This window comes from Grus americana, chromosome 1 (genome assembly GCF_028858705.1).
Source record: "Grus americana isolate bGruAme1 chromosome 1, bGruAme1.mat, whole genome shotgun sequence".
NCBI lineage: Eukaryota > Metazoa > Chordata > Aves > Gruiformes > Gruidae > Grus > Grus americana.
In genome coordinates, this window is record NC_072852.1 from 145,383,773 (window position 1) to 145,409,959 (window position 26,187).

Consider the following 26,187-nt stretch of genomic DNA (forward strand, 5'->3'; position numbering starts at 1 on the left):
TATCTTAACCAGTTGTACCTTGTACCATTGAAACATTTTAAAACTGTGACTGAAATAGTGGAAAAGTAGGAAAAAAATTGTCTTCATTTAATTTAGACTGAGTTCTGTTTGTTCGGTAGGTCAGGTTGTGCAAAGGTCCTTTTTATTTAGTGCCAGTGCATTAAAGTTTTCAGTTGCTGTAGATACAAAAGGCTCCTGTTGTATTGTTACTCCTTTGGATACCAATTGTCATGTTTTCTGACTCAATTCCATAATGTACTAAAAATTTGTTGAAATTCACAGGAAAAAATAAATACTTTAATTAGAAAGGGCTTCAACAGAAAAAAACCAAAACCACAAGTATGTCTATAGAGAATGTTATGCAAATTATAGCAAAAAAATTGTCTTAATCTGCAGAGAAGAGTAGCACCTCAAATTCAGGAGACTGGACTGGATCTGAAGTTTCTCCCATTTAATTTGTCTTGATTTTCATCCTGCTTTTGTTGAAGTGGACATACATGATTTTCAGCTTACACTGAAATTTACCTAGGGGAACCAATAACTATAATAGAGTTGCGGCTGAGTGGCACTTGTCTGGTAGCTTGCTCAGTGATGAAGGAAGGGCTGCATCGCCTTACAGAGCTTCACAGCTTGCTTAAATTTGCTACTGAATCACAGAATGTCAGAAGTTCCGTATTGATGTTTACTTGGCTTAGGAACACTGAAGCTAGTTCTCCATTACTGCAGCCTACTAAGATTTTAACAATTAACTTAATCCACTTTCTTTTCTGCAACATTTTCAACAAGGAATTCACTGCAGCAATGATTCTTCCCTAACAACTTTGAGACAGACCGGCAGGGTATGTGTAACAGCTTGCGCGAGAGTTGGCAGTGCTGTAACCAACGACAAAAACCTTAGAGATCTTTGACTAAATTATTTAATGCTATAAGCTAAAAAGGAACTAATATTGCACAAATGAAATAAATGTAGTCTGTGCGGGTTTGTTCTGAATGTGCAGCCTAGGAAGCTGCCTAAGAACTCCTCTAATAAGCTTTTTCCTCCAGCTTTTATCTGGGCCCTGGGTCAGAAGATATATGTGCATTTGAACTTGTGCTAAGAGGTTTCTTTCGAATGGTGAAAATGTTTTTAAACTTGAGACATTGCCCTGTAGCTCCATGAGGAAGATCTTGCCTCACAGTGTGCTGCAGAACTTCTCAGGTCCAAAAGATTTATAAATGATCATGGAGAAGGAGCACAGGGTGGAGAAAGGTGTGGACACATACCATTAGGCTGAAAAGGGTGTCAACATCGGAGCATCAGTAAGGCTCTTATTTTTACACTTTGAATTGCTATTCTGGAACTTTTTTCTCATCTGCCAGCAGTGATAAATGGATTAAACCATGTTATGCTACTGTCCTGTATGACGGTCGAGTTCAAATTCATCACTGTTTACAAACAATAAAATAATATGTACAGAAACAAACAAACTTGGCTCTCAAAGTCTAAGTGTTTGTACCCATAGAGAGGGAGGAAAAGAGAAAGTATTCATATTTTGGAAATGTTTGGTTTCGGGTGATTTTGTGCAATAGTTAAAATGAATGGTTCATTGTAGAGCTGCTCAATGTTACTGAGGAGTTATTTTGTAAAATGTTTGAAAAAACAGATCAATTTAATAAGCTGCTGCATAATTGTTTAGTGCTTCAGAAAAAAGAAAATCCTGGTGAGACAGACAGCTATTAAGGTACAAAAACTGGTGAATGACATAGATTGAAGAAAGCATAGGCTTTCTTAAAAGCCAAAAAGCGGCCAAAAGCCATGTTAAGTTTAACACATCTTATATTTCACATCTTATATCACTATGTCTTCAGTGTAAAAAGTGCACATTTAGTCTTTCATTTGTCACTATATCTAACATTTATCTCCAGATTATCTAGGATCTGTGATATTAATCAGTTTTAGCTGATGAGATCTTGTAGGTATTGACTACTACTGAATTATCAACTGTATTTAAAGCTATCACAACAAATATTTTCTCTTCCTTGTCTTTTTTCCCCTTGGTGGTGGTTTTTGTTGTTGGTGTTTTTTGTTTTGTTTTGTTTTGTTTTGTTTTTTACTTTGTAAAAATTTCCAGCATGGTTTGATAAATTAAGGAACCAGATGCAAGGCCTGGGAAGCAACATTTATGGACCTTTTCTGTACAGCTAAAAATATCAGCTTGAATAATCTGTGGTTGCCTGGAAACTCCTTCACACATTTCAGTAAAGTAGATGGTTTTGGTCCCCAAAACATTTGGATTAGGGATGCCTTCTCTGTATATGGCAGTAAGCTCCTGCTTTCAAAGTATCAGTAGTGATATTATGCTTGTGATATTATGGGCAAAAAGGGGAAAATTCCTTATACCTAGAACTAAGAATTTATTGTTAATCTAATTAAAAGTTGTATCAGTGTAATCAAAACACAACAAACAGTCACCGTTAGTCCTCTTACGATAACACTAGCACTTACAGGCCCAATTATCTAATTAATACAAAACTCATTAACAATATACAGTTAAAACTGTTTTTAAAAACCCCATAAAACCCCCACCCAAAACCAAAATACTCCCAGTATCTCCCACTTATATTCTGATGTTAGGGTCCATCTTTGACACTCTGCAGGGTGCTAAGGTTGACAGGTTTAGGCTGGGAGAAGTCACAACAAAGTGTTGATATCCTCAGGTCTTTGCTGGGATGAGCGTTAGGGGTGTCTCCCTCCCCTTTACCAGGAGGTGAATAGTGTCGATGTCGATGATTTCTTCCTCCCTGTACTTAGGTCCACTTGAGCCAATTTTTATGCATTTTCTAAAGCTTTACACGTTGCTTTTTCAAATTTAGTCTTCAGCTCTGCATTATACACAATTTTATCATGTGTGGTGTGTTGCATGTATGTTACATACTTGTTTCTTGTGCTTTTTATTACCCCTAAAAGGGGTTTTGACCACCTCCTAAGTTTGCTCTATCACCTATAACTAACCACTGTTGAGTTGCTGATAGACCTGGGGCCCTTGGTATCATCCTATGCATCCCTTTTTAGCTGCAGTTACTCATCCCGTACACTCTTGTCTGTGGCAACTTCTTTCCTTTCTCACTGTTTTCCATTAATGCTCCACCTACGTGAAGCTGTGACACTGCTTTCCATGACAAAAGTGGTTTCTTTAGTTCCTGACCTGATAATGGTAAACAGAGCAACAAATTGTAGCATCTGACCAGAGTGTCCAGCCTAATGTAGTAAGATACAGTAAGATTAGAGCCATGCTTTTAGGCACTTCTCTTTGAAAGTCCTCAACCCTTTCTGGAGACCCTTCCATGTCCTTGCAGTTGTGCTTGCAGGGGCTGATCTGCAGCCCTTTTCCCCAGGTGATATCAGCTACAATTGTCAGTGGAATTTGGTATGTTTGTCCTCATCTAGTGCTCTTTGCCTCCCTGCTCTTCTTTCGTCTACTATTTTTTTTCTGTTCTGGCGTGCAGTAGCAGTTGTTTAAGTTATCTAGTACTTTTACACTGAGGTCAAGAAGAGCACTGCATGGGACTGACCTGCTGGCCTCTGGGTATGGAGTGTGGAGATTTGATTGCACCGTGAAGATATGAATTGTTGTTTCAAAATGAGAATGGACATAACTTTATTTAAGAGACTTAGTACATCTTTGATTCATAGTGATGTTGAAAAAATTCCTGTTAGAGTGTATATGACTATGAGTTAAAAATAAATTTGACAATTATTTTGCAATAATGAGAATGTTGGAATGGAGCTACATTGATGCAGTCAGCATAGGCTCAAACTCAGAAAGTCTGGTCCAGATCTTAGTTATTTCTCTTTCTCAGCATAACACTTTATTCCTGAAAATAAGAGAAATCTGCTTTCCATGATCCTTGCAGTCTTAATTTCTTTTAGGATAGCTGTAAAAAAAAAATCTGCCCTTGAAATTGTGCAGTCATCTTTACAAACATGTAATTAAGCATGGAAAATATCCTCTGTCCCTGCAGCTGCCCATACACTTGACGAGAAAAAAACAAGAACCAGTAACAGCTGTATCTGCTAGTGCAGCTTTTGCGCTTTATTGCTTACTTCTAGAAAAGTTGACCTTTCCTCTGTCTTGATATTTGCATCTTCTTAAATTATTTTTGGTTCACAAGAGTCAAGAAGGCTATGGCAATAGAGTGTGTTTGTTTGCAGTGACCTTTACTGAGATAACTCTGTAAATTTTTTAGGCTTATGGATTGGTGCAATGTACACAGCTATTTATCTGTCAATATATTCCCTGTAGATGCAGTGCCTAGCTACAGCAATCTCTAACCAGGGTTTCTTTCTTACAGTGTTCTAACTTGAATGCCATTCTATCATCTCACCTATGAAATTGTGTTTGGAGAATTAACAAAGTTAGGTGTTGACATTGCAATACAATGGTGAATGTGATTTCTGCGTTCTAACCTCATGGTATTACAGCTATGCAACAAAGTCCACCCCATCCTTTCCTAATGCACGTGTGCTGATCTGTGCTTACAGAAAGCTGGTCCTCTGCCTCCTTGTTTTATGCTACGCTTCTGGTTTTTAACTTTGAAACTACCTTCTGTCATCACAGGTTTCTGTTTCTTTTGCCTTGCATAGGATTATAGTTTCCACCAACTTTTTTTCATGTCCTTTCAATACTCTTGTATTGTACCAAGCACTTCTTGTGGTGCAAGCTCCTCCTGCACTGTCACCATCATAGTTCTGTCCCCAGGGAGTAGCCTTAAACTGTGGTGCTATAAATAGCACAGAACAACTGAAAATTATTTCTATGAAGTTAAGCCCATGAAAAGAGACTGCTCAAAAGACCAGCAAGACGGCAATTTTATAAAAAACCTAATATGAAACATAAACCAGTGCTTATCAGTTGACAGCAACTATTACTTATAAACATTCAGCATGATTTCAGAATGTGTATTTTCAGGGGTGCCCGATAAAATAAAGCAAAAAATTACAGAAACCTAAATACAGGACATTTTAATTCACATTCAGAACCACTGGTGAAACTTATTGCATAAGTAGAGCAAGCACTACTAGAAATATGTCTTTGATTTAACTTTTTCTCCCAAATATTTCTATATGCACATATAAGAATATGGTTGAGTGTATATACCACAGTGTATGAAACACTGGCATACATCTTTATTTCGAGGGGTTGTGGAGTTAATCAGACTTCTTCTGACTAAGCTATTGGAACACAGTGATGGATCTTACTTCCTCATATATTCATTAGCATGCTGTGTAAAAAATTATTCAAAGGTAAGCACCAAATATGTTTTAGCTGGTAAGCCTGTTACGATATTGTGTTCACGAAAAGTTGCTGTGGCCATTTTGACAAATAGAGAATTGTTAAGATCACAGAAAAAGACTATCGTACTTTACTCAGTGACAAATTTCTAAAAAAATCGGTGTGTCCATCCCATTGTTTGCAGATGGGAGTATTATAGTTTCATCTGGCAGAACCTGGTCTAGATGACTTTTTAGAAAACTCTACTTACTTCTCAACTAGTATAAATATGTGACCCTGAATACTGTGTAGCCTGAATCTTCCTCGCTCCTATTACACCTCCTGCTCACTCCCTCTTGTCCTACCCACTACTGCTGCCGCAAGCAGGTTGCTCCCTGCCCTCTGGAGCAGCCTGGTATAAACCCAAAGACTTGCCAGGACCCATTAAATCTGCTTATCTTTGGGCTAAATATCCTGGGTTCTTCAATTTTTTCCTCAAAAGTCAACTTTTCAGACTGTTGATTGTACTTACTTCTCTACCTTGGATTTCGTAATGAGTACGTGTCTGTCTTCAGGTACATCTTCTCAGGGTTTACCAGGGATGAAGAGAGCAGAGGTTGCTTCAACAGAATTTATTGTTTATCACTCTGGTTCTGTCTTTTAGTGGGCCATTAGGTTCAGTTGTGATCCACTGTATTTGTTGAGTCTTTTCTGCAGGACTGTTAGGCATTCAGTTGCTTCCCACCCTGGATTTGAGCAGTTTTAACTCTTCCAACCTAAATGTAGTACCCTGCACTTGTATTTCTTGAGCAGCATGCTGTTTTGCTCAGGCCAGCATTGAGATCACGTAAAGTTATCCTGGCTTTGGTTTTCAGTGCATATGTCTCAAGTGCCATTTCAGTTTCAACAAAAGTGAATTTTAAGTGTACCCTCAGTATTCATGAAGACATTATTCCAAATTCTGCGCACGTAAAGTGAACATACAGTGTCTACATCTTCACATTGTTAGGAGGAAGCTTATTATGTTTTTCATCTGATAGTAGGTCAGACAAAATTACTTTTACTAAGGAATACAAATTCTTAATGATCATTTGAAAAGGCCTACAGATTATACAGTATTTTTTGTCTTCCATTTCTTTCTCTTTCACCTACCTTCCTCCCAAATATTCTAGAATTCTATGTGATTCTATTAGATCGTTTTCTATTTTCAAGTTCTGCTCAATTATTTAAAAATAAGGGGTATTTTTTAGTAGGATTGCAATTGTATTCTCATCATGAACTATTTATTGTTCCAAAAGTGGTTTTCCCTACTGGGTAAAATGTATGAGAAAAGCAAAGCACTCATGCTATTTCTACTGTACCTTTTTTCCTGGTCCCAGGCAGAAGACATGCGAATCTTTTCTGTGAAGACTGCATTATAAATTTGCAAGGTGCATTTTATAATAAAATTTCATTTTATTTTTCCTAATATAAATAGAAACTGTCACTGTCTTCAAGAGGTACCATATCAGTGCAGAAATGGAATTCAGATTCAGTTTCTCTTCATGTTATATTTCCAGAACATCAATTGTTGTGAAACAGAGGCACTAAAAGGCAGTAAAGGAAGTGGTCTGTGGAAATATAAATGGGCTTTGCTTTCACTATAGTAATGAGAAGTTATTTTTTGAAATTATTTCTATTTCTCTTCCTCCTGGCTATCTTTTGTGGCCCAGTAAGCTAGAAAATAAATGAACAGAGAAACCAGTCTTTAATGTATCCTAGTCCTTTCAATTCTTCAAAAAGAAAGGAAAAGCTTCAAATTGAATCCAGGGCAAATGCAAAGCTACCCAAATATATAAACCACTGATATAGTGTGTTCACTGTCATGAACATACTTAGAAAGGCCTTGGAAAAGCCTTAGAAAACCTGTCCACTTAGAAAGCCAGGCTGCCACACGTTCGTTAACTTTGCAGTTAACTTTGACAAGCAGTTCAGCAGAGAGCATTCGATCACGCAGTTATGGGCATTCAGTAACTACTGTGCCCTTCAGGCTTCAGAAGACTAGACTCTCGTCCAGCTGTGGGGTGCTTGAAGTCAAACCGTAGTACTAAAAGGCGTTGTGAACAGAGATCATGCATAAAGTTCCCCAAGTTCCCATTGCCCCAAGGACAAGGGGCAACGGGCACAAACTGGAACACAGGAAGTTCCATCTCAATGTGAGGAAAAACTTCTTCACTGTGAGGGTGACCGAGCACTGGAACAGGCTGCCCAGAGAGGCTGTGGAGTCTCCTTCTCTGGAGATATTCAAAACCCACCTGGATGTGATCCTGTGCAACCTGCTCTAGGTGATCCTGCTCTAGCAGGGGGGTTGGACTAGATGGTCTCCAGAGGTCCCTTCCATCCCCCACCATTCTGTGATTCTGTGACTCTGTGAAAGTTCCCTGAGAGACCTCCTCCTTCCTCTCCCCTTCTCTTCACTCCCTCTCAGAGATGGGTAACTGTATCTCCTTGCAAGCATAGCGAGGAAAGCAAATACGCTCTGAAGAGACTGTGTGTAGACTGAAGTAAGCTCTGTGTGGCCAGAAATGGCAGCGAACGTGTTTGGGCTGTAGTTGCTAGAGCACTGCAGAGGGACACGTCCCTTGTCCGTCTATATTCGCAGTGAACAATATTGTAAGGCAGGGCACTGTTCTCTCATCCAGAGCCATGTACGTGGAGCTAATACGTGCTGATAACACTAGAAAATGCCTGGCTCTATCCACCTCTTGTGCCATTCAATTATATTTCATTAGCTTTAGTGAATAATTGTTATCTCTGTATAGCATGTTCAAATTGATTTATTTTCACTGGAGGCAGGAGGGTAGAAATAATGCCAAGGTATTATCACAGATTGTTCCAGAACTATTGAGAAATTGCTGTTCTTTAATTCTTCACTTTGTTGTACTTGCGTACAAAATGTATGTGATAAAATGTAATGTCACTTACATTTGTACAAAATAGCAGTAAAATTCTGCTACTAAGCCACTGATCTGCACACATCTACTGCCCCTTGCAGTATTCCTCTAACAAGAATTGCCATCATGTTTATTTATTTAAGGCAGAGTTGGGCCCACTGTTCTCTGGAATTCAGAGAACAGACAAGACTTGACAGTCAGAAGAAAATTAGCCAGTGCGTGTCCTAGTGGTAGGCAGGAACTGACAGTTCTCTCCTCGCTTTCTTTTAATACTTTGGAAACTCCTGGAGCACTCCTGTCCCTGGGTTTGTAAGTGTTTTTACAAAGTCTGATTTGCCTTTGGTATGAAGGAGATTATCAAGGATTTTCAGAACATTTTCCTTGAAGATCCTCTATGTGACATTTGCCATTTCAACATTCAAGCTACACACATACCCAGAGTCCGGTGCACAGAAAGTCTGCATATGTTTTTGGCTTATGCCAAAATCCAGCATTCATCCTGAGCAGTACAGAGCATTACCACTCTTCAATCAGTTCTGGAATCTTTTTCCAATGGGTGGCAAAAATGTCATTCTTCCCAAGAAAATTTGACAGCTGTTTGGAAAGAAGAGAAGCAAGGTTGTGTGTACCTGAAGCTACAAAGGCGGGTCTTCTACACAAATGTTTGCTGAGGGATGTGGCTCGCAATAAAGAAGGGAAGCTGCTCCAGCCCCTTGCAAAATTTGGAAGGCTGAGACAGTGATGACCCAGCACTTCTTTCATTTTCAAAAAAAAAGAGCCTTTGTGAAGAGAGAGGCTCCGTACAGTACAAAGGGTATGCATGCTTTACCCCAGTGCATCCCATCCAGCTTTCCTCCTTATACAGCTGAACTGAACCTTTTCTAGCACTTGGCATCTCTCTCCCTGCTTGGGTGATATGGGGTGGAGTTCACCCTGGCTGTGCCACATTTTGTACCCCGTAGGGCAAAGGATGGCCAAAGGACAGTGTGCTTTCAGAGCCTGGCTGCCTCGAAAGGAGGGAGGACAGCTTTACCTCACTGCTGGAGCTTAATAAGGGACTTGTGAGAGGGACCAGCTATTCCCACTCTGCTCCTCTGCTCTCTTTTGTGGTTCTTTTTGCTCTCTTCCTCCCTTGCAGTATGATGCTCATGCATGAGCTATTTTTGACCACAGGCTCTGATTAGATCACTGTGACCAATGCAGGGAACATAGTTGCTCAGCTTGCAGCATGGCAGCATTTCTATCTTTGGAGGTGGGCAGAGCTGGCTGTGAGACATGTTTTCTGGATCCAGTGAGGCACTCAGATTTTACTCAAAATCTGTGCTGGAAACAATGTAGGAGCTGAAGCTACAAAATTTGGGATACAAAATTCTTTCACTTTTCACCTCTCTGCTTAGCTTTGGCTTTGTTTCCACCTATATGGTGGTATTTCTGCTGACAAACCATTAAATTTCTTAGTCCTTCATACCTATTTCCTTACAAGGATTTCCCTGCATCTCCCTGTAGATTAGGTTTGCACCAGGCTTGGTGCAAAAAAATCTTGTGAGAGTCGCTTATCAAGGAAACAGCAAGACCAGAATGATCAGCCTTGTCAAAGCTTTTCAAGAAGAAGGATCATGGGGAGGGGGCTGGGGAAGGGAGAAGCCATTTGTAGCGCTGAAAACGTGGTTTCAGCCCATCGGAGAGGGCAGAAGCCAGGTTAGGGGCATCAAGAGCAGAGCTGAATTGGGGAGATGGCACACAGAGATGCTGGAGAGAAAAGAAACACCAAGTCATCGGCTGAAGGCTTGGTGTCACCGAGAGAGGCTTGTTTTCAAAGCCAAAAAAATGCAAGGAGTTTGATTTCTCTGCTGTGCAGATACTGCAGCGTAAAACAAACCCACCTCGAAGCATGAAAGCCGGAGCTAGTGTGAAGCCAGCTGGTTTAGCTCTCCGTACCAAACAGACCAGCCAGAGTAACTCCTGAGCTGCTGGATTTGCCCGAGCTCCTGGTTTCGCCTTTCTAGCAGGTCTGGCTGCCCACGCTGAGCTGCAGTCTTTTCAGCAGATATTCCTTACTGATCACGGTTAATCTGAAATTCTCTTTTAAAGAGTGTAGTATGCCACTGAAATCTCCTAAAATGTGCTTGAGAGAGCAAAATGCATTCTTAGACCAGGAGATACTTATGTGACACTGTATAGGTTTATATTTGTTGTTTGTTTTTGGTTTTTTGGTGTTTTTTTTTTTTAAATACCTAATGTTTACAGCTTCATGAACAGGGACAACCTTTGGTCTCTTTATTTCTTTTATATTTAAATAGGATTTAAATGGAATATAACTTGATTTTAAACTGTTGGATGTTTTTAGAACTCTTTCTTCTTTTAACCTAACAGAAAAAGGCTCACGAGCTGTAAATTGAATGGCTTAAACTTTTATGAATCAGTCTTCTATCTTTGAATTTTCTTACAACTGTGGTTCTTGAAGGCTTTTGGAAAGGGTTCACTTTATTCCTCTATCTGCTTTGTAGCAGGGGCCTAATCTCCTCAAGTTACATTTGTTATTTGATTATAAGTTTGTGACCTGAAGTTGTTTGCCAGCAAAGATTGTTATTCTTCTTTCTTCCTCACTTCTGCAATTTTTGAATCCATCACTTTCTGACTGTGAATGTATGAAATACATTGAAGAGCTGAGAGGCTTTATTTCAATGTAATTAAAAAAACCTTAAATGAGATATGTTAGTTTTTTGTATTAAAAAAAATAAAATCATCTACTATTTAGGAAAAAAATAGAGAAGAAAGACAGAAAGAGGAGCATCATTCTGAGGAAAAAAAACCTCTCCAAACCCTTTTGTTTCATGTCTGAAATTTCATTCTGTTGTTTAAGATAAATGTGCCAGAGGAATCAAACAGCTCCACAAAACATTTTACCGGTGCAGAGAGGCAGTGAGCCTTGCTTCGATGGGAGATTTGCTGATTATGTTCTCCGGCTGATTGTGTGTTCGATTTGCATTTTCTCTCAATCAGTTACCGAAATACGTGTCTTAAAACACTCTAAGATATATAGAGGGATCCTGTCTGGAAAAAGCCTGTTTTGCTATTTAAAGTCAGTGCCTCCTCTGTTTGCAAGAGCTTTTCCCTTCCTCTGTTTACCTTCTGGAGCACAGAGCCAGTGAGTCATAAGGGCCCCGAAAAACGCCATACTGTAACTTTTCCGTTGGTGGCACATCGCAAGTCTGTGACATGTAAAGTGGTGTTCTCTCTTTCTCTCGTGCAGGCTGGATTGCCATGTTGGGAGCCATTTGGCTGCTAGTGCTAGCAGACATCCATGATTTTGAGATGATATTGAACAGAGTCGAGTGGGCAACCCTCCTTTTCTTTGCAGCATTGTTTGTTCTCATGGAGGTAAGATTCTGTGATTTCTAAAGCCTCAAGAGTTACGACTGACTTAAAACGTGAATTACGTTCTTGGGCAGAGGCCTCCTGCAGATTCGGTCCCTCTGGAATACTGAAGATTGAGTGTAGTCATAGTAGCACAGAGAGAAATTGCAAAGTGGTGGAAGTTGGCTGGAACTCTTTGAGATTTAGTTTTTCATTGTAAGCTTGGTCTCACTCTCTCTCCTTCTGCTGCATTTTCTGCACATATCTGACACAATCATTGCCCATAAGTGGAATTCTATTTTCCAGGTCTGTCGGCGGTCTATGTTTGCAGATAGTTGATATGTATTTATATGTTTGGTTTGCAATTATTCAGAGAAGTGATAAGAAAAATAAAAGAACAAGAATAAATCAGAATTGAAAAATGCTCCTAATGCTGTCTGCTACATGCTGTCTACCAAATGGCCTAAAAGATTTCATGGGAGTATGGTTTGAAAGGATAAAATCACTGAGTTTCAGTTTGCAATTGTAATTTAGAAAGATATTCAGTACTTGAAATGCCTGGATATCTTGCTGTGTAGTTTCTTTGTGTTTGCCTACTTGGCTATCAGAAACAGTCCAGCCATGTTTGTACCCCATTTTATTTACTGTTTGATGCTTTTGTATAGCCTGAGAGGATTTGGTTTTACCCCAAATGTTTGGATAATTCTTTGTATGAATACCCACATTTACTTGTCAGTTAGGCTTCTGTGCATTCCCTAGAATGCTTGGTGTTTTTCAATTGTTATTTGCTGGGTTTAAATGATGTAATTATGTCGTGGAAACATGACTGATAAAACCCGAGTGACCACTGGCACTGCCATGGCTAGCGAATTGTCTGAGTGAGCAGCCTGGGAAAAGCCTGTAATAACAAATTTGCTTGCACAGCCTCCTCCCCTCAGCCTCCCCCCAGTAATTACAAAAAGTCCAAGAATTTGTAAATTGGGATCTATTAAAAAAAATCATCAACAGTAAATAGGACAAAATTTGAATGAAATACAAACAGCAAATAATTCAACCAACTCTAATTAATGCCAACTGGAAGTCAAAATCTAGTAACCTCTCAGAGTATGAATAGAAACTCTGATTATCATTAGGAAGCTTGTTTGAGAGCTAGTAGGTCTAAAATTCATCAGGAAATGTCGATTTATTGTACATCCATTAGTACAGGCAATTTTTAGTTCTCTGTGTTATCAGACTCTATATATCCTTGTGTTTTTTAGCTCTTATAGGGCATCCATACTGAAGCCATATTTATTTTGTCTGCTGCTGCTGTAACAGTTTATTAGTTGCATTCCCTGATGTATTTATTGTTTTAACTTGGATTGAACGGTTTGATTTGAGTGCCGTGTGACTGCACAATAACATAGTAAAACACGCAGGAACTTATTTGCAATTTACTGCCAGACTTTGGATATGACTGTTGTAATTCACTGAACTTCATTTTTATGGTTTCTCAGGTCACCAGTGAATAGTTTGCTAACGAAAGAATATTTTTTCCTGGCTCTGTAGAATAACAGCAGTTTAAGGTCATGAAAGAACTTCTACTCATAATCAAGAAAAAAAGCGAGACACACTAATTTCTTCCCCATAAATGAAGAAGAAAAACGTTCTAAGTATCATGTATCATCACTGCTAAGTTTGATCTGAATCTGTTACCCTTTGGATTAGCAGGAGATGACAGTCCTTGCCAAGGCATTTTTTCTTTCCTTTAGGCTAACAATGTCAAGAAGAAACAAGTCAAAACAAAGATATGCACTGAAGTATAAGAAATCTTTCCACGAACTAGGCACTCAGCAGTTGTCAGCTCATATTCTTCACCCGTGGCAATCCTTCATCTTGGATGGTCCCCAGTCTGAAGCTATTTCCTACTGCTATAAATGTTCTCTTTCCTCTTACAAGGCACATTTGAAAACCTGTGTGGGATGTAGGCTGCAAGTCATTTTGGAAAATGTGAATTAAGTTCCAGAGCTATGGGGGAACTCTTGGGGGTTCTGCCTTTGTGTGCTCATTGGTCCAGTCTGGCAGATCTTTTGCAATGAAAAAGTCAGAAATCCTTTGGAGCTCTCTTGTTTTCTATTGCGTCCTTCGCGTAATTCATCTTTACAACTGTCTTTTTAGTCCTTGTTCACAACTGTCTGTTATAGGCTATAAAATCTTTCTGCTTCTTCTGTCTCTTTGTGACATAAGTTCCTGTGCCTCTCAGGGATACAGTATTTTGTTCAATTTTATAGTCAAAATTGACATTTTACCTTAATCCCTTCAGGCAGAGTTTATTTACAACAGTCATCACAACATGCTGTCCATAAGAGGATTTTTCATGCAAATTTTTGTGCATAAATTAAACTTTGATCTAAAATGCTACATGATTTTTTTCTGCAGTAAAACTGTTTTCAGCTGTCAGACAGGAGCTAGTATGCTTGAAGGCACCAATTAGTGCAGTAATACTTATTCCTCTTAGAAGACACAGGAAGATCCAGGAGACCCTCTGCGCAGTTTACACCCAGGGGAGGCCATTGGCAGGGTCCTAATTGCTGACTTTCATTTAGGTGCTTGCAGGTGATTGGCCTGGATATTGTAGAGACATCCTAAAGTTGGTTATGTGATTAGTACTGGCATCATCTCTAACGTGATGGGCTACCTGCAGACTGACTACCTTGCAGCAGTGACGTGGGTGTCCTTCACTCCCTTCCCTTTTGCCTGAATTTCTCTTTTGTAGTGCCATGTCTGGATTCCAGAACAAATTTTGAGCGTTACTGAAAAGTAGTATGTTGTGCTAACTGGATAATTAAGTAATAAGGCAGCAATGCTAACTGAATGTAACTCTGAGCTCTGGTTGCTGACAGCTATGGGTTAAAAAGTTTATTTTAAAGTGTGAATGCAAAGCAATTGCAGGAAAAAAATATTATTGTTCATTAAAAATATTGCTTTTACACTCATTTTAAAAGTCACTTTCATAGCCTTTGAGTTGATAAAGCAATGCAGATAGCTTAGAATGAAAATTGTAACTTAAAATTACCAACAAGAATTCATTTCTTAGGAAACTTTCTCCTGGGAATTCAGAGTCATGAAAAAATGTCCATTTTTATTAATGCAAGGGGTATGTTTATGTATTTGAAAGTCTGATCACTTGCTTTCTGCGTGCTGCATCTTTAAATGTAGATATACCTTTTCTTGTGCAATGCATTGTTAGAAGGAAATATAATTTCTGGGCCAAATTTAATAGGTGGTGATACCCAAACCACTAGTGTTCAGCTGCTGCCTGAACAAGCTGCAGATACAGGAATTGTCAGTCTGAATGACAGTCCCTTTGTCACTCTGACATTACCGTGTCTTATACCACAGCACTCAGTGCCTGTTAGGATCTTTGTCCATCTCTGTCATGGAATTTGACAGTGTGCAAGTTGAATGTTTTTTTTTTTCCCCACTGACGTCTCTGAAGGGCTCTGTCTGAGAGCCAGGTGTGCGGGTTATGTGGAGTCGTGTCGTGTGAATACTGACTTCTGCGTCTCTGTGTGGGAATGGAGTCAGTAAGTGAGGCATCGCAGCTGACAGTCTTTGACGTGGCAGAAAAAAAATATGAAAAAAAGCCAACCATCTTGGTCCAGGCTGATCCAAAAATGATGTGATTTTTCTCCCCTGAGAAACTGAAAAGTCATAAAATAGATGTCCCTCACTCAACCTGAAAATAGCACTTCATTCTGGACACTTGTAAGAAAAATAAACCCCTCAAACCCAAAGTGAATTAAAGGGTAGCTCTCATAAGTTAAAATTCCCCTTTTATCTTGTAGTTTGAGGGAATAGATCATTCTCCCATGGTGTGAATACTCAGCTTATATTCTCCTGTCTGCCCAGGGAGAGAGCAGAGCCATCACCACTAGGCTGGAGTCTTGCTATCTCTTGTCATCCATGGCAGTAACCATGGTCGTATGGGGTGCTATCTGGGTATGCTGTGTGATGGGAATGGCTCTCACAACGGGGACAGAGCACTCTGGCCCAGGCTGTCTCCTGGCCCCACGCTTACGGGGCTCGCCTCCTCAGTGTGGGTGCCTGACATGGGGATCAGGGAGCTGGTTTTACTGTCTTTCAGGTGCTGCTGCCTCTGTGCCAATTTCCCTTCACCCAAGATCTCTGGCCTGGTTTAGCAGATGGGTAGTGTTGGTTTTATATGGGTCCGAGGATGCTGTTTAACAGAAAAATATATTTTGCTTTCTCTTTTCTTCATCTCAGGCTGAGCACGAGATTCCCGATTTCATCTGACCTTTTAAACGCATGATATACTTCTGTCTATACTGTGGTTTTGGGGAAGTTGGTTTAAAATCAGTTGTGTTCAGGTATTCAGGAAAACATCTATTCACTGAAGAATGCCCTCTTGAAATTTCAGCTGCTCTCTGATGCCAGTCCCCCACGCTCTTAAGCAATCCCACCAGTCATTCCAGCACAACCAACATGCACATACAGCTACCAATTTCTGCCATGTCTTTTCTTTCCACCGAAAGCTGCTATAGAAGCTACATGAGATGAATATCAACATCTTATGAACGGGAAGGGATTGTTGTATTTTTTTACATCCACTGGAAAAAAAAAGTAACTGCATCAGTTGATACCAATGTTTTATTTTTTAGGCTTTGGCTCATCTGCACTTAATAGACTACATAGGAGAGCAAACAGCTTTGTTAATAAAGGTAAGTTTAAAATATTTACCATTTTTAATACATAAAGAAAATAATTTTACTCCAATAAAATAATGAATAATACTTTCATTTTTAATTTAATATTAATGATTGCATTCCTGCATTAGCAATATCAAGAAAGCATGTTATTCTTTGGCATGGGTGATATTTAATATGTATGTATCTGTCCACAGACAGAATAAACATACCCATAAATGCAAAAGGGTAGCCTTTTCTGTAGTCTAAAAAATGATAATAATAAAAAAGAGTAAAAGGGGAAAGTTTAGGGTTGCATAGTTTATTTCTTGTGTGAAATGCAAGTATGAGTATTAGAAATATCAGTCTTTGTATTTCTATTTGTTCAAATTTTCTTGGAAAAAGAACAATAATTGTGTTACTGAATGTCAGGCTATTTTCTTTAAGACGCTTTTCCTATCTCAGAGCCTGAAGGAGTAATAAGTGTCGATAAATTAAAACTGTGAAGAACGTGCAATTATGCCATGGGGAGGACAGAGCAACACTGATCTCATCAAAGTTGTAATTTAATCTCTCTCAATCCCAGGTGGTTCCCGAGGAGCAGCGTTTGGCAGTGGCCATCATTTTAGTGCTCTGGGTGTCTGCTTTGGCCTCCTCCGTGATCGACAACATCCCCTTCACGGCTACAATGGTAGGGTCCGTGCAGCGCTTGCACATCCTCCTCCTGGTGCTGGCAAGGGAGCTGAGCTTGCTGATTATGATTTCCTTTTTTTTTGACTTCTGCTGTGTTGTAGTTTATCCCCTGAGACTGAATATTATTACAAGCTTATTCAAACCGTTTAGGCGTCTGGCTGGACATTGCGGCCAGCAGCTGCAGTTGGCTGTGGGACTACAGGCACGGTTTTAGCTGTGGTGTTGCACTTTCTCTCTTATATCCACATCGGTAGCTGAAAAGTGAAATTGCCTTTTTGATGGAAACTGTCACTATCCATCCGCTGCTATCAATAGTTTCCCTCTATGCACTATGTAGTTACACTAATGCTTTTTTAACGCCTGAACCTTTTATTGCTACCTTACTTAGGTAATTAGTTTAAAAACCAGCAAATAATGTTCACACTTACCAGCAGCTGAGTTTCAATGTCACAAAAGTATCAAATTGTAACAAATTAGGGCATGATCGGACAGGTTTATTCAATCAAATTCTCTGTTTAAAGTGCAATAATCCCTTCATTATACCATAGGAATGATTCATTGTTAGAGCATGTTCTCAGCTAAGTATAATATTTTCTGCCATTGTTATTGGATGATCACGTCCACCCTTAACCTGTGTCAAGGTTTAAGACACTTCTTATAGGGCATATGACAGGTTGGATAATTTGCAAATGCTCTATAATTACACATTAATCTGGTATTTTGAGTTGATTGGTGTGGTGTTTCCTGTGGAATTATATTGACTTAACAACAACAGACTGCAAGCAATAGGCACGAAGGGAAAGATTGGTTCAGGATGAGTCACCTCCCAGCAAACACTTGAGGACTATTAAGTAATAATACAGAAATCTTAGCTTCAAAGGTTTTGCCTCTTATCCAGCTAGTCTATGAAAAATTGTTTGGAGTAATACCAAAAAACACCTGTATGCACATTGACCAAAGGATCTTTTACAGGTTTTGAAAGGAACCTCTTTTAAAAGAGTATGTTTGGGGGAATGGGAGAGATTCCTGAAACACAGGAATCTTTTGGGATGCTTGAAGATCACTTCTTTTCTGTCTTTGAGGGAGTGAAATGCAGATGGACAGGTGTCATGGTTTAACCCAGGTGGCAGCTGAGCACCACGCAGCCACTCGCTCACTACCCCCACAGCAGGATGGGATCTCGGGAAGGGCAAAAGTGAGAAAACTCGTGGGTTGAGATAAAGACAGTTTAATGGGTAAAGCAAAAGCCACACGCAAGCAAAGCAAGACAAGGAATTCATTCACCACTTCCCATGGGCAGGCAGGTGTTCAGCCATCCCCAGGAAAGCAGGGCTCCATCACGCATAATGGTGACTTGGGAAGACAAACGCCATCACTCAGAATGTTCCCCACCCCCTTCCTTCTTCTTCCCCCAGCTTTATATGCTGAGCATGATGTCATATGGTATGAAATACCCCTTTGCTCAGTTGGGGTCAGCTGTCCCGGCTGTGTCCCCTCCCAACTCCTTGTGCACCCCCAGCCCACTCACTGGTGGGGTGGTGTGAGAAGCAGCAAAGGCCTTGGCTCTGTGTGAGCACTGCTCAGCAGCAACGAAAACATCCCTCTGTTAGCAACACTGTTTTCAGCACAAATCCAAACCGTAGCCCCAGACAAGCTGGTGTGAAGAAAATTAACTCTATCCCAGCCAAAACCAGCACAACAAGAAAGGATTCCTGTTGAGATTTTAGACATTTCAAATATATATCTTTTTCATTCTGTTCTGGGCTGAACGTAAGAGACTGCTATATTTTTTTGTTTGTTTGTTTTGTGTAAAAATAGGCAGAGAGAGAATGGAGGAAGAAAGAGAAATGCAGGCATATTCTCACCTGTGCAAGAGCAGTCATTAGCTGAGGTGTTAAGACATTAATGTATTATACAACAGACTAAAGTCAAGACCTAGCATCATCTAGCTCAGTGAATAGGCTTGGACTTTGGTCTTTGTCATTCTACATTAGAAAATCCTGACAGAAAATTCCTAAGTAACTGAGTCCCAAGTTCTTACTTAAGATTGTATAAACCTTCATTTAAAATTCTTTTTGTTTCTTTGGCACTGGGTTCCTACTGTCAAAAGAAGCAATATTTGGTTTTGGAAGGGTATTTATCACCACATATGTCAAAGTTACGAACTCCTGATGAGGAGTATTACATATATTGAACGCAGCTCTTTTGTAGAATAGCTTTTCACAAACTGGGGACTGAGTGTGTGTGTGTGTGTGTGTAATAAACACACAGTGCAACAGGTATTTCTTAGATCTAATTTATTTACTGACTTGCTATTTACTGAATCAAGCTGTAATTATTAATAGCAAACTCACTTATTCAGTCACATAATTCACTCACATATTCACAAAGTTGACCAGTCGGAGCAACAGCTTGGAGTTCAACCCCAAGTGTGTACTCAGAAGCAGAGGATCATACTGACATGCTTCTGTATATGAGTTTGGTTTCATATGCCCTGGTGATATAGGAGTATGGGAGACCTGTTATGATGTAGCCGTGAGGCATCAGTTCGTTCATGGGATGTCCCCAACACTGCCTCTGTGTTGCTGGATAAAGTCTTCCATTCATCCCCTACAACACCGTGCAGCACGTGTTGTCCAGCCTCGGAGCAGGGAGATGGCGTGGGCGATACGTGCTCAGTAGAGTAACTCAGAAACGGCATGAGTGGACAGAAGTAAGGATCTGCCATGTGAGGTGACTAATGCCCCTGGACTAAAGGCACCGTAGATAAGAAGGGACTCGGCTCCACCTCTTTCAATCTCCTATTACACCATGTTACTTGCTAATTTAGAAGTAGCCCATAATATAGAGTATTTTGACCCAGGACCTGCCTGAGAAATGGAAGAACTATGGAATTTTACTATAGCACATATGAAGGCTTGAGGCTTGACTTATGAGGTGCATAGCTGGAGGGAAGAAAACGAAAAAACCTCCAGATAGATCTGTAACTGTGATAGTGTTTCCATAAAAAAAAAAACCCGAACAAAAAACCCCAACAAGTTAAAGGATAGTTGTCCAAATTTTCATTTCAGCTTCTTTATTTGTACTAGTGGGATAGTCAGATTCATAATGACTTGCTTTGTGTATAGAAAAAATGAAAATTTAAAAAATGTGAATGCCTAATTAATGGAGCTTGAGACTAAAAATATAACTTTATCTGTGTTTGGATAAAGTTGACTGGTCCATTTTAAGTTTCAGATCTGACAGCATTAAAATTTATAGCTGGCTGATTCTTACCTTAACAGGATGTGAAAAGTGGAAGCTGTAAATCAGTATTTTAAAAAGGTAATTAGAATATTAATATATGTGAGCCAGCATTACAAAGAATTCTGGGAAACAAACTGTTTTATGAATTGAAGTAATGAAAACAGGTAAGGAAAATGCTTTCCTAGAAGAAAATCCAAGCTTTTTCAAGAATTGCTAAGTATCTACATAGACAAGTTAGGATTCTTGATTCTCCTGAAACATAAACACAACACATTATCTGCAGTCTTAGAATAAAACCTAAATATTTTCAGTTATTTTAAGAAGGAAATGTGTTAAGGTGCAAAATACTCATATGTTTAAACATTTTGAACACATTGATGCTTTTCAGCAGCCTTCAGCACCAGCATCATGGAGAAGAATTCTCCCTTACTAAAAAATTCTGGAATTACAATAGTCAGATTAGTTTAGTATTTGAAGCATCTTACTCTGAAAATGCCTTTTCAGTTGTTGGTCAAATTCTTCTTTGCTCTAGACAATAGTAAAACTGATATAACCCCACCATCAAAAATGTCAGGACCATATGGAATTCATGTACAGTGGTAGCTAAACTGAAATCTTTGCAAAAAGCTCAGAACACAGTGAGTATTTTATGCTACAGAGGATGCTGTGGAAAGATAATTGTGTACATGAAACAGTGGAATGAGTTTCTGAGGACACTTAGCTCATCGTAGGTTGATTACTTTTACTGTTTCTGTCTTGGTGAAATTCTGTTTGTGTTAAAGTATAATAAAGCATTGGAGCCGCACAAAGGCAAAAGAGTCTTCAGAGTATCTTCCAGTTACTTGTTTCTCATAATTTGTCCTGACTGAAAACATCATGAACTGCCCCAAAACAAGATGAGATTAAATTTGCTTGATGAACTGTAATCCCAAGACTTTTCCCTTCTCTTTAAGCATTGGAGAGTGAAGATCCAGCTATCTAATTAAATAGATGTTTATATGAGTGAGTGTTTATTGCACTTCCTTACATAAGCATGCCTGGGAATTGTGATAGTAAAATCAATCATTTTTTTGCCAATATGTAACGCAAAATATTTTGGGTTTGAGATATACTTTGCGAGAAACTCTATGAACTCTGACTGTATGCAAAAGACTATGTTGCCAGCAGCAAATGTAATATATACAAATATATCTGGGAGTTGCTTAAAAAACACCCACAAAATGTTCTGTGCATAAACAATTAATAAACCAGTAGCTCAGTTAGTAAGTCTCACACATTTTATTTCTTGAATGGCAAGGGGTTTTTTTTTTCATGTTGGATATCCAGCCTGCTTTGTCTAAAGAATAAATGTGGTGAATCATGTAGTGATGCTCTATGTGTCATTCTATTAATCCTCTGATATTTTTCCTCTTTTTTCAACAGGATAAACTCACAATGACATTCCTTGTCAGGGAGGTTACTAATTTTTAAGGCTTGCATTTTCCTAGTATTGTCATTTAAATAGCCATGGATTTCTGCCCTTAGAATGTTAGGTGACATGATTTTATTACCAGCATGCTCTTTAGTTTAATTGACATGTTTTATCAGCTGCATATGCTGGAGCCATCTGTTTATATTTTTCTTTTATTACCAGAACTAAAAATATAGCCATAGTAAATGCCTGTTTTAGCTGAGTTTAAATACTATTTCCTCAATATAGTGTATCAAACAATTTCCATTAACCACCTGGCTGGCAAGGTGACTTAGTCTTTGACAGGTTGTTGTTAGAAGCCAGATAATTTTTGGCCTACTATTTATCGCCTCTACAACTATGAGAGTCTTTTCATTTGCAATACCGAATATTTTGTATGTATCTCATGTTCTTAGTGTCAGTTTTATTTTTGGATCTTCTTTGCTTTCTGTCCTGCCGGAGTTTACTATGTCCTGCATTTCAGTGCTTGATAAGAGTGTAAAGACTGGGCCATAGTTTTTTTCTATTAATGCATATTCTCTGCAGTTTTCATGGAAGACATCTTTACCACATGCATAGAATCATAGACTGGTTTGGGTTACAAGAGACCTCAAAGATCATCTAGTTCCAACCCCCTGCCATGGGCAGGGACACTCCCCACTAGACCAGGTTGCTCAAAGCCCCATCCAACCTGGCCTTGAAGACTTCCAGGGATGGGGCATCCACAGCTTCTCTGGGCAGGGACCCAGTGTCTCACCACTCTCATCATGAAAGATTTCTTCCTTATATCTAATCTAAATCTACTGTCTTTCAGTTTAAATCCATTACCCCTTGTCCTATCACTACATACCCTTGTAAAAAGTCCCATTCCAGCTTTCTTGAAGGTCCCCTTTAGGGACTAGAAGGCTGCTATAAGGTCTCTACCATCAACACATTCCAGGAACCTCCTGGATTGCTTATCATAGAATCATAGAATGGTTTGGGTTGGAAGGGACCTCAAAGATCGTCTAGTTCCAACCCCCCTGCCATGGGCAGGGACACCCTCCACTAGACCACGTTGCTCAAAGCCCCATCCAACCTGGCCTTGAACACTTCCAGGGAGGGGGCATCCACAACCTCTCTGGGCAACCTGTTCCAGCGCCTCACCACTCTTAACAGTAAAGAATTTCTTTCTAACATCTAATATAAATCAACCCTTCTTCAGCTTAAACCCATTACCCCTTGTCCTGTCACTACACTCCCTGATAAACAGTCCCTCACCATCTCTCCTGTAGGCCCCCTTCAGGTACTGGTAAGCCACAATTAGATCTCCCCGGAGCCTTCTTTTCTCCAGGCTGAGAAAACACAGCCCTGCTGTGTTGTCCCTCCAATATTGGGGTGGTTGAAGGACCAGGGCTTGTGGTCCCCCATGAGGACTAGCGCTTGAGAATGTGAGGATGCTCCTATCTGTCTATAGAGAGCCTCATCCACTCGGTCTTCCTGGTCAGATGGCCTGTAGAAGACTTATACTTTAGTGTCACCTGCTCTGGCCATCCCTTTAATCCTGGATCCATAAGCTCTCGGTCAGCTCCTCATCCATCCCCAGGAGGAGCTCCATGCACTCCAGCTGGTCATTGACATAGAGGGTGACACTCCCTCCTCATCTCCTCTGCCTGTCCTTCCTAAAGAGCCTGTATCCTTCCATTCCAACACTCCAGTCACAGGAGCCATCCCACCATATCTCCATGATGTCAATAAGAACATAACCCTGCAGGCGTGCGCATGTCTCCAACTCCGCTTGTTTATTCCCCATGCTACGTGTGTTTGCATAGGGGCCTTTAAGTTGGGCCCCTGATGAAGCTGACTGACTGGCTGGAGTGGCTGGAGTTCCTCTGTGCTGCACTGCAGGTGCTCTCCCGCTGACCTGCAATCCTTCTCCCGGCTCTGGGCATCTGTTGCTGGCACTGGCATCAAACTGGTAGGAGTGGGATGGATTGAGGTTCCTCTCTGCCAACAACTCTAATTTAAAGCCCTCTTCACCAGCTTGGCAAGCCTATGACCAAAGATGTTCTTCCCCTGCTCTGACAGATGGATGCCATCAGCCCCCAGTAGACCAGGTTTCTCAAAGTGAGTCCCATGGTCTGAGTAGCCGAACTACTGTGGCACCAGTCCTGTAACTGTTTGTTGACTCACCAGATTTGACTGGCGCTTTCAAACCCCTTCCCTGTGACCGGGAGGACTGATGAAAAAACTAGCTGCGCTCCAGAGTCCCTCACCGTGGTTCCCAGGGTTCTGTAATCCTTCTTGGTCCTCCTCAGACTGCTCCTGGCTGTATCACTGGTGCCCACGTGAAACCACAGCAATAGATAATAGTTAATTGACTGTATGAGGTTTAGTAGTCTCTTGGTGACTTCCCTGATCTGAGCCCCCCATAAGCAGCACACCTCTCTAGAGAGTGTGTCAGGTCAGCACATGGGTGCCTGTGTACCTCTTGGAAGAGTTGCCTACTGCCATCACTCATCGCCTTTTCTTAGTTGCACTGGTTGTTGTACGGGGAGCAGACTGGGCTGCCTTAGTCAGCTCCCCAGGGTTTCTCCTGATGTGGCGGGTCTTTCCTCTTCAGTCTGCAGAGCAGTGAAGTGGTTCTGCAAGGGCACCTCAGGCTTTGGGGGAAGTCTCTTCCTCCTGCTTGTCCTTGCCATCGCAAGCTTCCATTCTTCTGCATTGTTGGCCCCTCTCCCTTCTGTGTGTGCTGGTGGGGGTGGTTTTGGCTTCTTGGCCATGGGCTGTGGGTCCACTGTAAACTGTGCTTGGAACCAGCTGTCTAACTCCTTCTCAGCCTCCCTGATGTTACACAGCCTTCTCGCCACCTCCGGCAGCTCAGCCACCTGCTGCAGGAGGTCCCTCACCTGGGCGCACCTTTTGCACGCAGGTCTGCTCCCTGTTCCTGCCCCAGGAGAAAGGTCTGGGCACTTCCTGCAGCCTGAGGCCTGCACCGCAGCCTCTCCTTCAGCAGCTCTGTCTGGGTGGAGGCATCGGCCACCTCTGGGGTAGATGGTGCAGACCCCGCAGCTGGAGCTGCAGCCTTTGCTGACTGCCCACTTTTCTGCCTTGAGGGTCAGGTAGGATGGGTGCCATTGACCTGTCAGAGAATGGTGCTGGTTGCTGGGTTATGTGTATTTCATCTCCCACTTGGCCAGTGGAATGCCCCTCCTTCAAAGATATGCCCTCCCTGCTTGCCCTCCTGCCCAAACTGCCCTGGCTGCCACGCATCACCCTGTTTGCCCACTCTGGTCACAGCACTCCTGGTTGCTTGTGCTCCCTGGGCTTCCTTTTGTAGGTGTGGAGGTGGCCACCATGGCTCTGGCAATGCCCAGGCTGCCTCAGCGTCTCCGGCAATAGGTGCCGGCTGCTGGCAGGTCTCTCTGCTCTCCTGGTGCTTCCCTGTCTCAGGAAAACCCCCTGTGAGTCAAGACCTGCTGCTCTGCTGCGGGCCGGGCTGGCTCCAGAGCAGCTCCCCATAGCGACTGATGCAGTTCTTAGCAAAGTGTGTGCCATAAAATCCCACAGTATAGAGCAGCAATGAATCCCTAAAATAAAGACATGAAGGTCTGCACCATTGTCATTTTGCACAAATAGACAAAATGGGCAATATGACTTGATGCCTCCTACTGCACTGCACAGGTATAGGATAAACTTGCCTAAGTTACTCTTGCATAATGGAGGTGTGTGTGATTACTTGTACAAGTGTTATCTTTGGGAAGCAGTAGCTGAGAGGGCTTCACTCTACTGTTTCTTATGAGTCTCCTGCCATCCCAGGAGGAGACACTGATAGAGCAGGACCAGTGTCTCTCCTCTTTGGTCTCCTCTCTGTATATCCAGGGGTCTAGCTAGTAAATCTAAATCATCGTTTCTGTTTGTATTGCAGAAGAAGGTCTTCACAGGTTGAAAGGGGTCTCACTTCTTCATCTTCTTGACTGGCAGAATGCCATGCTCATGCAAAGGTTTTGTCATAAAAATAGGCGAATAGGAAAAGGTCTTGATTCAACTTCTTCTTTGGTAGTTTGGAGTCTTGGAAAAGAGGCTGTGACAGCAAGGTGTGAAAATTGTTAACTCTTTGGTCATGGTTTTACTTACAAAGAATGCAGTCTATGTACCAAAGTAAATGTGAAAAGAAAACATTAAAGGCTCTTCATTCCACTTTTGTACAAACAAGACTGGAAGGAGCAAGTCTTGGGAGGTGTCAAGTAGACCCCCTCTGTCAAGTAGGCAGATGTGCAAACATCACCACCAATCTCTTTTAACAAAAAGGGACTGCATACCACAATATAAATGCAAGGACTGTTATGAGAAAACTAACAGTATTGCATGAAATTTAGCTAGTAGTAATTGGTATATATAATTCTAGTCTAAAATCTCTCAATTTTCTCTTTTTCAAAGCTTTCATTGAAAATAAAAATTGAGCTTCCTTTCTTCTTGATTGTTTCATCTGGCTTAAATTTTCAGGATTTTAGAGAGCTGAGAGGGATAGGAAGAAATACTCTGTCCTGCAGAATCATATTTTTTGAGTCTGAATTAATTTCTAATATTAT

The 26,187-nt window shown here is 40.8% G+C and overlaps 1 protein-coding gene across 4 annotated transcripts in view; it reads left to right on the forward strand.

Moving 5' to 3' along the window:
• Positions 1–26,187, forward strand: part of OCA2 (OCA2 melanosomal transmembrane protein) — a 226,474-nt gene that overhangs the window by 124,352 nt on the left and 75,935 nt on the right. For all 4 annotated transcript variants that reach the window (XM_054813838.1, XM_054813836.1, XM_054813837.1 and 1 more), the window contains 3 exons: positions 11,439–11,566; positions 16,204–16,263; positions 16,814–16,918. In XM_054813838.1, coding sequence (XP_054669813.1) covers positions 11,439–11,566; positions 16,204–16,263; positions 16,814–16,918 — 293 coding nt within the window. The remainder of the gene's footprint in view (positions 1–11,438; positions 11,567–16,203; positions 16,264–16,813; positions 16,919–26,187) is intronic.